Raw genomic sequence first — 16,698 nt, 5'->3', positions numbered from 1 at the left:
AGATTAGGATGAGGAATAATATTCCTTGAATTTGTTATCTATATATTTAGGCTCATAAAGTTTAGTGTTCTGCAGGTAGGGAATTGTAGCCGTTAGAGGATGTTTTGTTACTTAGTTCCAGAGCATGGATTTCTGAGAGTGTCATTTAGGACCTTTTCTCATTTCTGCCTCTGGCTCTGCTGTTTAGTTTGATTAGAATATGTTGGATGAATACTTTGTGGGTATTTCAGAGCATTAAAGTGTTGGTCTGGAAATATTCCACTATAGATTGTTTTATTTCAGAAGCCTATTCAGGAGATGCTAATATATATGAATTATTGCACCATAGGGAGCAGTGTGCAGTCCATATTTTGGTGCAAAGTGAGTGAAATTATTGCTTGATTGGACCATGTGACTACACCAATTGATGAAGACTGGGCAACCTCCAGAACCGATCTGCTTACAATGAATAGATCTATGTGGAGTAGGAATTATGGACTAGGATGATAAGAGTAATTCCATTCTGATATCGGGGATCATTTGACCTTTTTATTATGCAGAAAGGGAAGGGTAGTATTACTTATTGGGTTTATTGCTGTAGTTTTGATAAAATCACAGTTTCTTCTGCTGCAGATTTAGCTGTTCTCTGAATGCCGAACTATGAAAACCCCCACCCACACCACTGATTGGCAGCTTTTTGTGTACACTGTGCATAGGCAGAAAGCTACCATCAGTGGTAGAGGACTATGTGGCAGACGGTTTACTAATCCTCTGGTGATTATCTCTTGCTAATAAAATAATGATTATATCAAAACTACAGCAAGCAGTCCGGTAAGTGACACATCACTGGAATCAGGGTCTCTGTATCTACTTCATGCCACTCTCAGATTAGGTGCAAAAACTTAGTGACAGATTCCCTTTTACTTTTATCTCGGTTAAGCATATCAGTCTCCACAATTTAATTGCAGTTTCAGGACACATCCTGTTCAGTATTTCTATACAGATAAAACTATAAAACTGTTTTTCTTTGCAGACCTGAACAAAATGAATAAAATGATTGAGTGTGTGAATAGTGAACTGTCTAGTGTAAGGTAATCCATGTCTCACTTTGCTTACACAGTGCCCAGGAAATCTACACAAGCAGGACGGATACTTCTGTGACAATGAACAGGTAACCTCACGGTCTGAATATATATTACAATAGTGCTGGGACTTGTGATGTTCTGTGTTAGTAAAAGATAGGTGACGTCCTCCAATATTACTGTCAGTTTATGCATTAAGTGTTATGCAGCAGCTTCTTTTATTCACAGACACCAGTGTTATAATGGAGCTTAAGGCCACGGTCACACATTCAGTATTTGGTCAGTATTTTACATCAGTATGTGTAAGCCAAAATCAGGAGTGGAACAATCAGAGCAAAAGTATAATAGAAACATATGCACCACTTCTGTATTTATCACCCACTCCTGGTTTTGGCTTACAGATACTGAGGTAAAAAACTGACCAAATACTAAACGTGTGAATGTAGCCTAACAGTCAGGAGTTGACTATATGAACATAAGACTGGGTTCAAACTAGTGTATTTCACAGTCTGTAAATGGACAGCAATGTGTGGACTGACCGCCGGCCTCCCGATTCGTACTTACTACTTCATAGACACATATGATTTTGTAAGATCAGCTTGGGAGACCTGTCACCAGACCGGGCACTGTTATCTGTATAAGGACAATCAAATATGAGTGAACCTGGCCCTATTTAATTTAATATAATCCATATAGGGGCGGTCCACTACTAGGACAACCCATTCTTAATCTGAATGATTGCCCCCATTCAGAGCCGGCTCCAGGTTTTCATGGGCCCTGGGCGAAAGAGTCCCGGTGGGCCCCTTTAACACATACCACAATTCATAATGCACAGATACGGCAGAGAAATATAGGTGTAGTACGATGCCAAAGATTTCACTTATTACATTACATGAGTGATATCTATTGTGCATTCTACATTAGCTCAGAAACCGGACAGTATAGTCCTCTATACAGAATAATGAGCCCCATATATTGCTCCAAACAGAATAATGAGCCACATATATTGCCCCATACAGTATAATGGCCCCATATAGTGCGCTATACAGTATAATTGGCACCACATAGTCCTCTATACAGAATAATGAGCCCCATATTGCTCCAAACAGAATAATGAGCCCAATATTATGCTCCATACAGAATAATGAGCCTCATATAATGCTCCATACAGTATAATGGGCACCACAGAGTGCTCCATACAGAATGAGCCGCATATATTGCTCCATACGGAATTGACCCCATATAATGCTCCATACAGTAGATGATCGGCCCCATACACTATACTGAGTCCCATATATTGCTCCATACAGAATGGGCCCCATATGATACTCCATACAGAATGGGCCCCATATAATACTTCTTACAGAATGGGTCCCATGTAATGCTCCAAAAATAATTGGCCCCATAAGATGCTCCATGTATAATGGGCCCCATATAATGCTCCATATATAATTAGCCATATAAAATGCTCCATATATAATTAGTCCCATAAGATGCTTCATATATTATTGGCCCCATTTACTGCTCCATATTAAATTGGCCCCATATAATGCTCCCTATAGAATTGGCCCCATAAGATGCTCCCTATATTATTGACTCCATAAGATACTCAATATAGAATTAGCCCCATATAATCCTCCATATATGGGCCTCTTCTGATGGTCCCCATATATTGCTCCAAATATAAAAAAAAATGAAATACTCACCTCTCGTTGCTTGATGCTGCTCTGCTCTGGGCTCCTCAGCGTCGGCGTCTTCCTGCTCTCTGTGCTGCGACTGCTCAGGCAGAAGGCACGCACTGGTGATGTCATCGCGCCCTCTGACCTGAACGTCACAGTCAGAGGACGGAAGTCGCTGCAGCGCTGGAATCGGGAGAGGTAATTATCGCAAGTGCTGGGGCCCGGAGCAGGCGGGTGGGCCCATTGCCTGCTCAGGGCCCCGGCACTTGCCCGGGTGCGTCGGGTGCTGACGCCAGTCCTACCCCCATTAAAACTAATACATTTAAAAAAACTGACCGTCACATCCAAACATAGACTAAGTGTGAACAGGTGCTGAACCCAGAGTCGCCAACTCGCATATAGTCAAGTAAATAAGGCAGCACACTGCAGTGCTAAAACATGCAAACATGAAACATGAAAATTGAACTGCATTACTGCACTAGAAATATGAAAAATGAGAGCGTTTAGCGCATAAAAATGGCCAATTTTATGTGTACCTGGTAGCCACTTTACGGCATCTCTCTTATCCCAGGTCCTACACTTGCCTTTCCTCGCTGAGAATAAACGTCTCCATCTGAATGGGTACCTGTGAAACCTCTTCTTAGACTAAAATTCTCTCTCTCTGTGGAGGGATATTGGACCTGCTGTAATTAAAACACCTGTGGCTAAGAGGCGGAGTGCTCGATCAGAAGGCTAAAGAATACATTTCAAAAAACTGATCGTCACATCCAAACATAGACTAAGTGTGAACAGGTGCTGAACCCAAAGTCGCCAACTCGCATATAGTCAAGTAAATAAGGCAGCACACTGCAGCGCTAAAACATGCAAACATGAACCACGAAAATTGAACTGCATTACTGCACTAGAAATATGAAAAATGAGAGCGTTTAGTGCATAAAAATGGCCAATTTTATGGGTACCTGGTAGCCACTTTACGGCATCTCTCTTATACCAGGTCCTACACTTGCCTTTCCTCGCTGAGAATAAACGTCTCCATCTGAAAGGGTCTCCTAGCCACAGGTGTTTTAATTACAGCAGGTCCAATACCCCTCCACAGAGAGAGAGAATTTTAGTCTAAGAAGAGGTTTCACAGGTACCCATTCATATGGAGACGTTTATTCTCAGCGAGGAAAGGCAAGTGTAGGACCTGGTATAAGAGAGATGCCGTAAAGTGGCTACCAGGTACACATAAAATTGGCCATTTTTATGCGCTAAACGCTCTCATTTTTCATATTTCTAGTGCAGTAATGCAGTTCAATTTTCGTGTTTCATGTTTGCATGTTTTAGCGCTGCAGTGTGCTGCCTTATTTACTTGACTATATGCGAGTTGGCGACTCTGGGTTCAGCACCTGTTCACACTTAGTCTATGTTTGGATGTGACGGTCAGTTTTTTGAAATGTATTCTTTAGCCTTCTGATCAAGCACTCCGCCTCCTAGCCACAGGTGTTCAGGTCCAATACCCCTCCACAGAGAGAGAGAATTTTAGTCTAAGAAGAGGTTTCACAGGTACCCATTCAGATGGAGACGTTTATTCTCAGCAAGGAAAGGTGTTGTGAATTCTGCTCTTGGGTTCCCTCCAGTGGTTGTAGGTGGGAATGCAGTTGTCAATGTTTCTTCTGAAGTGTTGGATCACTTTCTGGCTTCTCCTGCTCAGCTGTCAATTCAGCAAAGATAAGTCTGGTTTTTGTTTCTGTGGCACACATGCTGTGTGCTTATATTCTGTGCTATTCATTTGTTTTTCTCTTGTCCAGCTTAGACTGTGTCAGTGTTTTCTTGGTCTTGTTGGATTCTCTGGAGATGCAGATATACGCTCCACATCTTTAGTTAGATGGTGGAGTTTTTGTATTTTCTGCTGTGGATATTTTTGGAAGGATTTTTAATACTGTCCGCTTAGTATCCTGTCCTATCCTTTCCTATTTAGCTAGTGTGTGCCTCATTTGCTAAATCCTGTTTTCTGCCTATGTGTGTCTTTTCCTCTACTACTCATAGTCAATATTTGTGGGGGGCTGCCTATCCTTTGGGGTTCTGCTCTGAGGCAAGGTAGAAATTCCTATTTCCATCTATAGGGGTATTTAGTCCTCCGGCTGTGTCGAGGTGTCTAGGTTTTGTTAGGCACACCCCATGGCTACTTCTAGTTGCGGTGATAAGATCAGGGTTTGCGGTCAGTATAGTTACCACCTACTCCAGTGTAAGTTTTCATGCTGCTCCAAGGTCACCTGATCATAACAGTACAACTGGCCAATAATGAGTTAAATGCATCTCAGAAGAAGGGAAGAAAGGTCTTGAGCCATTTTTTTTCTTCAGTCTACTTTGTCTTCTCCTCCCTCTTTATCTCTGGGTGGATGAAGAGCCTTGTGCTAGCATGAATGTTCAGGAATTAGCTTCTCATGTAGACCAGCTTGCTGCTCGGGTACAGGGTATTTCTGATTATATTGTTCAGACTCCTGTTTTAGAACCGAAGATTCCTACTCCTGATTTGTTTTTTGGTGACAGGTCCAAATTTTTGAGTTTTAAAAACAACTGTAAACTGTTTTTTTGCTTTGAGACCTCGATCCTCCGGAGATTCCATTCAGCGAGTAAAAATTGTCATTTCCCTGCTGCGTGGCGACCCGCAGGATTGGGCATTTTCCCTGGAATCTGGGAATCCGGCTTTGCTTGATGTAGACTCCTTTTTTCAGGCCTTGGGATTGTTATATGATGAACCTAATTCTGTGGATCAAGCTGAAAAGACCTTGTTGGCCCTGTCTCAGGGTCAAGAGGCGGCAGAATTGTATTGTCAGAACTTCAGAAAATGGTCGGTGTTGACTAAATGGAATAATGATGCTTTGGCGGCAATTTTCAGAAAGGGTCTTTCTGAATCTGTTAAAGATGTTATGATGGGGTTTCCCACGCCTTCCGGTCTGAGTGATTCTATGTCTCTGGCCATTCAGATTGACCGTCGCTTGCGGGAGCGCAGAACTGTGCGCGCTGTGGTGTTATCCTCAGAGCAAATTCCTGAGCCAATACAGTGTGATAGGATTCTGTCTAGAACGGAACGACAAGGTTTCAGACGTCAGAATAGGCTGTGTTATTATTGTGGCGACGCTTCTCATGTCATTTCTGTCTGTCCTAAGCGGACAAAGAGGATCGCCAGTTCAATTACTATCAGTACTGTACAACCTAAATTTTTATTATCTGTGTCCTTGATCTGCTCATTGTCATCATTTTCTGTTATGGCGTTTGTGGATTCAGGCGCCGCCTTGAACTTAATGTACTTTGAGTTTGCCAAGTGTTGTGGTTTTCCCTTGCAGCCTTTGCAGAACCCTATTCCTTTGAGGGGCATTGATGCTACACCCTTGGCTAAAAATAAACCCCAGTTTTGGACACAGGTGACCATGCGCATGGCGCCAGTCCATCAGGAAGATTGTCGATTTCTGGTGTTGCATAATTTGCATGATGCTATCGTGCTGGGTTTTCCGTGGTTGCAGGTACATAATCCTGTGTTGGATTGGAAGTCCATGTCTGTGACTAGTTGGGGTTGTCAGGGGGTTCATAATGATGTTCCTTTGATGTCAATCTCCTCTTCTCCCTCTTCTGAAATTCCAGAGTTTTTGTCTGATTTTCAGGATGTATTCGATGAGCCCAAGTCCAGTTTCCTTCCACCGCACAGGGACTGCGATTGTGCTATTGACTTGATTCCAGGCTGTAAGTTTCCTAAGGGTCGACTTTTCAACCTGTCTGTGCCTGAACATACCGCCATGCGGAGCTAAATTAAGGAGTCTTTGGAGAAAGGGCATATTCGGCCATCTTCTTCACCGTTGGGAGCGGGGTTCTTTTTTGTTGCTAAAAAAGATGGTTCCTTGAGACCCTGTATTGATTATCGCCTCTTGAATAAGATCACGGTCAAGTTTCAATACCCTTTGCCTTTGCTTTCTGATTTGTTTGCTAGGATTAAGGGAGCTAGTTGGTTTACTAAGATTGACCTTCGGGGGGCATATAATCTTGTTCGTATTAAGCAGGGTGATGAATGGAAAACTGCGTTTAACACGCCTGAAGGCCATTTTGAATACCTTGTGATGCCATTTGGACTCTCTAATGCTCCATCTGTTTTTCAGTCCTTCATGCATGATATCTTCTGGACTTATCTTGATAAATTCTTGATTGTATATTTGGACGATATTTTGATTTTTTCAGATGATTGGGAGTCTCATGTGCAAGAAATCAGGATGGTATTTCAGATCCTTCGTGACAATGCTTTGTTTGTGAAAGGGACGAAGAAAGGCGCTGATGTGGCGAATTGGTCCTCTGCGGCTGTCTCTGCCTTTCAGGAGCTTAAACGTCGATTTACTTCTGCTCCGGTGTTGCGCCAACCGGATGTTTCTCTTCCATTTCAGGTTGAGGTTGACGCTTCTGAGATTGGGGCAGGGGCCGTTTTGTCTCAGAGGGATCCTGTTGGTTCCTTGATGAAACCGTGTGCCTTCTTTTCCCGTAAGTTTTCGCCTGCTGAACGCAATTATGATGTTGGCAATCGGGAGTTGTTGGCTATGAAGTGGGCATTTGAGGAGTGGCGACATTGGCTTGAGGGAGCTAAGCACCGTATTGTGGTCTTGACCGATCATAAGAATCTTATTTACCTCGAGTCTGCCAAATGGCTGAATCCTAGACAAGCTCGATGGTCCTTGTTTTTTTCCCGTTTTGATTTCGTGGTCTTGTACCTTCCGGGTTCTAAGAATATTAAGGCTGATGCCCTCTCTAGGAGTTTTTTGCCTGATTCTCCTGAGGTCTTAGAACCGGTCGGTATTCTGAAAGAAGGGGTGGTCCTTTCTGCCATTTCCCCTGATTTACGACGGGTTCTTCAGGAATTTCAGGCTGACAAACCTGACCGCTGTCCTGTGGGGAAACTGTTTGTTCCTGACAGATGGACTAGTAGAGTGATTTCTGAGGTTCACTGTTCCGTGTTGGCTGGTCATCCTGGCATTTTTGGTACCAGAGACTTGGTTGGTAGGTCCTTTTGGTGGCCTTCTTTGTCGCGTGATGTGCATTTTTTTGTGCTGTCCTGTGGGACTTGTTCGCGGGCCAAGCCTTGTTGTTCCTGTGCTAGTGGGTTGCTTTTGCCATTGCCAGTCCCTGAGAGGCCCTGGACGCATATTTCGATGGATTTTATTTCTGATCTTTCGGTCTCCCAGAAAATGTCTGTTATCTGGGTTGTTCGTGACCGGTTCTCTAAGATGGTTCATTTGGTGCCTTTGCCTAAATTGCCTTCCTCTTCGGATTTGGTTCCGTTGTTTTTTCAGCATGTGGTTCGTTTGCATGGGATTCCGGAGAATATTGTGTCCGACAGAGGTTCCCAGTTTGTTTCTAGGTTTTGGCGGGCCTTTTGTGCTAGGCTGGGCATTGATTTGTCTTTTTTTTCCTTCTGCATTTCATCCTCAGACAAATGGCCAGACCGAGCGAACTAATCAGACTTTGGAAACTTATTTGAGATGCTTTGTGTCTGCTGATCAGGATGATTGGGTGGCCTTCTTGCCATTGGCCGAGTTTGCCCTTAATAATCGGGCTAGTTCGGCTACTTTGGTTTTGCCTTTCTTTTGTAATTTTGGTTTTCATCCTCGTTTTTCTTCTGGGCAGGTTGAGCCTTCTAACTGTCCTGGTGTGGATTCTGTGGTTGACAGGTTGCAGCAGATTTAGGCTCATGTGGTGGACAATTTGGTGTTTTCTCAGGAGGAGGCTCAATGTTTTGCTAACCGTCGTCGGTGTGTTGGTTCCCGGCTTCGAGTTGGGGATCTGGTCTGGTTGTCTTCCCGTCATGTTCCTATGAAGGTTTCTTCCCTTAAGTTTAAGCCTCGGTTTATTGGTCCTTATAAGATTTCTGAGATTATTAATCCGGTGTCTTTTCGTTTGGCGCTTCCGGCCTCTTTTGCTATCCATAATGTCTTCCATAGATCTTTAGTGCGGAAATATGTGGTGCCCGTTGTTCCCTCTGTTGATCCTCCGGCCCCTGTGTTGGTTGATGGTGAGTTGGAGTATGTGGTTGAGATTTTGGATTCTCGTTTTTCGAGGCGGAGGCTTCAGTACCTTGTCAAATGGAAGGGTTACGGCCAGGAGGATAATTCTTGGGTTTTTGCCTCTGATGTCCATGCTGCTGATTTGGTCCGTGCCTTTCATCTGGCTCATCCTGATCGTCCTGGAGGCCCTGGCGAGGTTTCGGTGACCCCTCCTCAAGGGGGGGGGTACTGTTGTGAATTCTGCTCTTGGGTTCCCTCCAGTGGTTGTATGTGGGAATGCAGTTGTCAATGTTTCTTCTGAAGTGTTGGATCACTTTCTGGCTTCTCCTGCTCAGCTGTCAATTCAGCAAAGATAAGTGTCTGGTTTTTGTTTCTGTGGCACACATGCTGTGTGCTTATATTCTGTGCTATTCATTTGTTTTTCTCTTGTCCAGCTTAGACTGTGTCAGTGTTTTCTTGGTCTTGTTGGATTCTCTGGAGATGCAGATATACGCTCTACATCTTTAGTTAGATGGTGGAGTTTTTGTATTTTCTGCTGTGGATATTTTTGGAATGATTTTTAATACTGTCCGCTTAGTATAATGTCCTATCCTTTCCTATTTAGCTAGTGTGTGCCTCATTTGCTAAATCCTGTTTTCTGCCTATGTGTGTCTTTTCCTCTACTACTCACAGTCAATATTTGTGGGGGCTGCCTATCCTTTGGGGTTCTGCTCTGAGGCAAGGTAGAAATTCCTATTTCCATCTATAGGGGTATTTAGTCCTCCGGCTGTGTCGAGGTGTCTAGGTTTTGTTAGGCACACCCCACGGCTACTTCTAGTTGCGGTGATAAGATCAGGGTTTGTGGTCAGTATAGTTACCACCTACTCCAGTGAAAGTTTTCATGCTGCTCCAAGGTCACCTGATCATAACAGAAAGGCAAGTGTAGGACCTGGTATAAGAGAGATGCCGTAAAGTGGCTACCAGGTACACATAAAATTGGCCATTTTTATGCGCTAAACGCTCTCATTTTTCATATTTCTAGTGCAGTAATGCAGTTCAATTTTCGTGTTTCATGTTTGCATGTTTTAGCGCTGCAATGTGCTGCCTTATTTACTTGCCCATTAAAACTAAAACACCTAAATTCACCTCCTGTGCCATCGCCGTTCCAGCGGTTTTGGCACTCGCATTCCTTTTGTCACATGAATCCTGCGCTGTATGGCAGGCAATCCCCGCATGTTTTTTGGGGGGCTGTAAAACTCGGATGTAGATTGAAACGCAATCCTCGGTCTGGCAGACAGCTATCTCAACCCATGACAGCATGTATTTCTATGTTCAAGTTTTGTGTTGCGATCCTTGTACAAGTTATACTGCTGCGTGACTCTTCCTTCAGACTATGTAGGGACAAACATCATTGACAAAGGCAATAGTAACACCCAGCTAGAAAACAATTTGTAAGTTTCTAGGAGGAATAAGGCTGGTTTCACACTTGCGTTGGGCAGAGCTGCAGAGGGCTGCGTAGTTCCTCCGTTAAGCCACGCCCACTGCCGCACCTCTTCCATTCAGCTCTGCCTACGTCGGCATGCGTCCTGTGTACCTATCTTTAACATTGGGTACGCAGGCCATGCGAATGTTTGCAGATGCCTCCGAATGCATCGTTTTGACGCTACGCCGAACTGCGTCGAGCGGAATATGTTGCATTTTGTTGCGGTGGGCGCAGTATCAAAACGACGTATGAGGAGGCATCCGCATACATTTGCATGGCCTGCGTACCCAATGTTAACGATAGGTAAGCAGGACGCATGCCGACGTGGGCGGGGCTGAATGGAAGAGGTGTGGCAGTGGGTGGGGCTTAACTGAGGAACTACGCAGCCCTCCGCAGCTCTGCCCTACGCTAGTGTGAAACCAGCCTTACAATGGAATAATAGCACAGAGTTCTAGGAAAGCATGCTCCAGAATTGTTATTTCATAAGGAATGCAAGAATTCTGTAAAATACACATACGTCAACACTGTGTGAAAAAAGTGGTGGTCTCTTCCCACTCCTTAGATCCAAGGCAGATCAGTTTTAGCTAAGTTTCTGTAGGCAGTATGGTAGATCAGCTCACTCAGCTACATGGAGGTAGACACGGAAACACTGTCTTTTTAATATATTCACTGGTTGATTATATATGTGGCATAAACCATGGTGAAGTAAAAATGAACACGGCCCTTTGGGCAAAAATAGGAAAACAAAACAAAGTGGTAACACAAAAGCACAGTCCTTGTGGTTTCGAGGATCCGCCCGCTCAGGGTTAGCAAAAACACACGGTTCATGTTAGCACAGGCAAGAACACTTCTCTGGAGTTAGCCTCTCCAGACACACTGAACACTGAATGCCTCAGGAGGCTGACTATTTAAACCCCAGACCACATCCTGGGGTGGAGACAAGGTTGAAAACCTCCCACCTGCTCTATGGTAGTCCACAGAAAAATAGCCCTTAAAATGGCCAATTAACTCCTCTCAAAACATAGTGTGCTGGGACAAACTTGTGGGTTTCAAATATCTGAAGCTAATAGCCTCAGTGAAACATATCTCCCCTCCAATACTTTGCCAGTCACTTTGTTACAGCAGAAACAACTTGAATAAGGTCTATTGCATTTTTTCTTTCTATTAATCTTATTTACTGTTTATACTTTTTATCTTTAAATCATGCTCACAAAATATAGGATATAAATTGAATAAAGTATAATGCAACCAGGCAATACCTACCCGAGTTGTAATAGGGTGTTTTCTATTGCCTATGGAATGTTAAAGCCCCCTTCCACATTAGATATTGGAAGCAATGGACAACTATGGGATATATATGGGGCCTCCCGATTCTTCACCAACAAACAATCTTTTTGTTTTCATGGGAGATAACCCTCCTCCTCATTCTTTCCTCCTCTCTCCCACTGAAAACTTTTGAATGTTCGGCTGCGTACTAATGGGTATGTGGGATATCTGTTCACCAAACAAACATTTTGCCCAAAGTTATTTAATTTATTACCAGCTTAAAAACCTGTGGCTTCCAATCTCCAGTGGCTAAACTTTTGGCTATGTGCACACCTTGAGTATTTGCAGCGCATTTTTCTGTCGCAAAAACCAGAGTATTGTTAGGAATAACACTGCATAAAATATGTGCATTTTTTATGTGTTTTCCCTGTCATTTGAATGGGTAAAAAAACACAGCAATAACACTGAATTGACACGCTGTAGGTTTGAAAAAACTCATTGATCTGCAAGGAATAAAATGAGCACCACATGCATTAAATTTCAGGAATCTAATTCACTTTTCTGGTAATGAAAGAAAAAATCAAACGTGCATTTTGTCCTAGAAAAAATCTCGCTGTGTGGTGTGAACAAGCCCATAGGCTAATGAAAATCTGCAGATTTTGTCCCATCGTAGGTAGTTATAAACTGCTGCTTATAGTCTGCACTTGCAGATCAGTAACAGTATAGGAATTGTTCTAGTTATGCCATATTATGGGTTGGTTGAATTGTATACATTATTTAACCTCGTATTAACAATTACAAGTTCTTCTCACTAAATTAGAATATCATCAAAAAGTTAATTTATTTCAGTTCTTCAATACAAAAAGTGAAGCTCATATTATATAGTCATTACAAACAGAGATCTATTTCAAGTGTTTATTTCTGTTAATGTTCATGATTATGGCTTACAGTCAATGAAAATCCAAAAGACATTATCTCAGTAAATTAGAATAATTAACAAGAAACACCTGGAAAGTCTTCCTAAGTATTTAAAAGGTCCCTTAGTCTGTTTCAGTAGGCTCCACAATCATGGGGAAGACTGCTGACTTGACAGATGTCCAGAAGGCAGTCATTGACACACTCCACAAAAGGTCATTGCTAAAGAAGCTGGCTGTTCACAGAATGCTATATCCAAGCACATTAATGGACTTAGTGGAATTAGTGGAAGGAAAAAGTGTGGTGGAAAAAGTGTGGTAGAAAAAGGTGCACAAGCAACCAGGATAACCGCAGCCTTGAAAGAATTGTTAAGGAAAGGCCATTCAAAAATTTGGGCGAAATTCACAAGGAGTGGACTGTTGCTGGAGTCATTACTTCAAGAGCCACCACACACAGATGTATCCAAGACATGGGCTACAAGTGTCGCATTCCTTGTGTCAAGCCACTCATGACCAATAGACCACGCCAGAAGCATCTTACCTGGGCCAATGAGAAAAGAACTGGACTGTTACTCAGTGGTCCAAGGTGTTGTTTTCAGATGAAAGTAAATTTTGCATTTAATTTGGCAATCAATGTCCGAGAGTCTGGAGGAAGAGTGGAGAGGCAGACAACCCAAGCTGCTTGAGGTCTAGTGTAAAGTTTCCACAATCAGTGATGGTTTGAGGAGCCATGTTATCTGCTGGTGTAGGTCCACTGTGTTTTATCAAGACCAAAGTCAGTGCAGCCGCCTATCAGGAAATTTTAGAGCACTTCATGCTTCCCTCTGCTGACATGCTTTTTGGAGATGGAAATTTAATTCTCCAGCAGGACTTGGCACCTGTCCACACTGCCAAAACTACCAATACCTGGTTTAAAAACAACAGTATCACTGTGCTTGATTGGCCAGAAAACTTGCCTGACCTTAACCCCATAGAGAATCTACAGGGTATTGTCAAGAGGAAGATGAAAGACACCAGACCCAACAATGCAGATGAGCTGAAGGCTGCTATCAAAGAAACCTGGGCTTCCATAACACCTCAGCAATGCCACAGGCTGATCGCCTCTATGCCACGCCGAATTGATGCAGTAATTGATGCAAAAGGAGCCACGACCAAGTATTGAGTGCATTTACTGAACATACATTTCAGTAGGCCAACATTTCGGATTTTAAACTCGTTTTTCAAGCTGGTTTTATAAGTATTCTAATTTACTGAGATAATGACTTTTGGTTTTTCATTGACTGTAAGCCATAATCATCAACATTAACAGAAATAAACATGTGAAATAGATCACTCCATAATGACTCTATATAATATATGAGTTTCTCTTTTTTTGTATTGAAGAACTGAAATAAATTCACTTTTTGATGATATTCTAATTTAGTGAGAAGCAGTATAAGACTATGGTGATCTCCTTTTTTAAAAAAAATAAAGACGGTTGCTGCTTTTTTTTGGCAATACACATTTCGACTTGTAAAAGTCTCAGTTGCTGCCCGCAAGTGTCCAGTCTGTATAAAGCCATACGGCCTCTAATAATCTAGATGGGCACCGCAACCAGTCATCTAGGCACATAAAGCAGGCAGATGAGATTTCCTTGTAGAAGAACTGATGAACATTGCTATTAGCATGTAGAAATAAGACGTACATATAAGCTCTGGAATGTAAACATTCTGAGTGCAGGATTACAGAGAATAATGACAATTACTTAAGAAATGGTTGTCATTTATCTTATTAAATCCTCCAGATCTCCATTTGTTGATCTGTTGTAAAGTATCTAATATATTGGAAATGGTAGCAATTGTGACACTTGTGTAGAACCTCATCAATGTAATTATGTCACTTTCAGCATGTGATCGATTTATAAATTTATATTTAACAGGGTCGATGTTATGGAGGCCGATGCAAAACCAGAGATCGTCAATGTAGTGCTGTATGGGGACGCAGTAAGTGTTACCACTATCTAAATATGTGCTATTATTTTTACTTTGCACCACTTAGTGTAAGGGCTCGCTCACCCCAGCTAATACATTGGACAAGAGCTATCTGATGTTTTATTGGATAGTCATGTCATCTGAGTGCAGTCCGACTTCTGCGGAGTCCGGCAATGGAGAAGAAGAAGAAATTTTGTTCTCCGTCCTCTTCTCATCTGTGCTCCAAATTTTTCATCCAAGAGAATGAAATCACGCTAAGCTGCCACTTGGTTCTAACTGAGTTTTATCCAGGTGTCATTTACATAATTGACCTAATTCTCTTGCATGAGAGAAACGCTCGTGTGACCCCGGCCTAAAGCTGAAAACTGCCCTTCATGAAATAGGTTAAAAACCACCCTTGAGGAAATTCCTCAGCAAATACCTGTTGTCATTCGTACATTGCACTATTTGGGCTTAGTGGTATTTCTGTTAAAGTAATTCTTGCTAGCTGTTTAATTAACTTAAAGGGGTATTCCCATCTCCAAGATCCTATCCCGATATGTACTTGGTGTGATAACAATAATATTAGTAATGAGCTCCAATTAGAAATGTAGTATAGTTCTTCTGATTTGCTATGTCTCTTTCCTCATGTGCAGACATTGCAGGACCTTAGGGTACCATGGCTATGACAACAAGTTGCTTTTGGTTGTAACCATGGATACCTAAGGCCCTGCACATGAGGAAAGCGACATAGTGAATCAAAAAAACTATACTACATTTCTAATTGGAGGTATTTGCTAATATTATTATTATTGCATCTACTACCTATGGGAATAGGATCGTGGAGTTGGGAAAACTCCTTTTTAAATGACCTTCTGTACAGGGACTGAAAAGTTACTATACATTTGTTGTGTATAGTCGCCCTACCTGGTGCGCTCTCTTTGCCTCCTGCTGCCTCTTCTGTTCAGATTGGCGTTCCATTCCTTCTTCTTCCAAGATGGTCTCCATAATGGCATTGGATTAGGAGTGCAGTGGTAAGTCTGACCAGTGCCTCCTCTTTTTTTATTCCCCAGCACCAGAAAAGTAAGAGGGTGTGATGTTGACATACCACTATATTCCACCTCTCACTGAAGTAAGGTTATTTTAACCCCTTAGCGACCACCAATACGTCTTTTTACTGACCTCATATATCAGACAATAGCATTCCCCGACTGGTGAAAATGCCTCAGCTGTCCACTGTACACTATAGAAGACACCTTGCTGTATCAGCCTTGATTAGTTTTGGCACCAACCATGGCTTTTTAACTCTATAGATGCTGCTGTCAATAGTGACTATGGCATCTAAATGGTTAACAGAGTGTAGGGGCTTCCTCTTTAGCCCCATCGGCACCCTGAGATCATGATTCTGTGGTCCTGATGTTTGCCAAATAGCAGCCTTAGAGTCTTCCGGCTATAGTAGCCTGTTCAGAAGTTAGCGACATTTACGTGGTAAAATTAACATTTTCCCTTCCTGTCATTACACTTTGTATTAATTCCTGAAAAGCAGCTGAATGGTTAATAAACTTCCTGAAAGCAGTTTTGAACACATTGATGGGTGCGGTTTTTAAAATGGTCTAAAAAAAAAAATGGGGATTTCATGATATACAGTACAGAGCAAAAGTTTGGACACACCTCATTTAAAGATTTTTCTGTATTTTCATGACTATGAAAATTGTACATTCACACTGAAGGCTTCAAAACTATGAATTAACACATGTGGAATTATATACTTAACAAAAAAGTGTGAAACAACTGAAACTATGTCTTATATTCTAGGTTCTTCAAAGTAGCCGCCTTTTGCTTTGATGACTGCTTTGCACACTCTTGGCATTCTCTTGATGAGCTTCAAGAGGTAGTCACCGGGAATGGTCTTCCAACAATCTTGAAGGAGTTCCCAGAGATGCTTAGCACTTGTTGGCCCTTTTGCCTTCACTCTGCGGTCCAGCTCACCCCAAACCATCTCGATTGGGTTCAGGTCTGGTGACTGTGGAGGCCAGGTCATCTGGAAGTAGCACCACATCACTCTCCTTCTTGGTCAAATAGCCCTTACACAGCCTGGAGGTGTGTTTGGGGTCATTGTCCTGTTGAAAAATAAATGATGGTCCAACTAAACGCAAACCGGATGGAATAGCCTGCCGCTGCAAGATGCTGTGGCAGCCATGCTGTTTCAGTATGCCTTCAATTTTGAATACATCCCCAACAGTGTCACCAGCAAAGCACCCCCACACCATCACACCTCCTCCTCCATGCTTCACGGTGGGAACCAGGCATGTAGAGTCCATCTGTTCACCTTTTCTGCATCGCA

At 42.6% G+C, this 16,698-nt stretch overlaps 1 protein-coding gene across 2 annotated transcripts in view; it reads left to right on the top strand.

The window, feature by feature from the left end:
* ADAM11 (ADAM metallopeptidase domain 11) overlaps nucleotides 1-16,698 on the top strand; it is a 241,547-nt gene that overhangs the window by 189,399 nt on the left and 35,450 nt on the right. For both annotated transcript variants that reach the window (XM_069751395.1, XM_069751394.1), the window contains exons 19-20: nucleotides 1,100-1,150; nucleotides 14,324-14,387. In XM_069751395.1, the coding sequence (XP_069607496.1) occupies nucleotides 1,100-1,150; nucleotides 14,324-14,387 (115 nt within the window). The remainder of the gene's footprint in view (nucleotides 1-1,099; nucleotides 1,151-14,323; nucleotides 14,388-16,698) is intronic.

Source organism: Ranitomeya imitator, chromosome 2 (genome assembly GCF_032444005.1).
Source record: "Ranitomeya imitator isolate aRanImi1 chromosome 2, aRanImi1.pri, whole genome shotgun sequence".
NCBI classification, from domain to species: domain Eukaryota; kingdom Metazoa; phylum Chordata; class Amphibia; order Anura; family Dendrobatidae; genus Ranitomeya; species Ranitomeya imitator.
The sequence above is the reverse complement of the archived record's forward strand: the minus strand, read 5'-3'. Positions and strand labels throughout refer to the sequence as shown.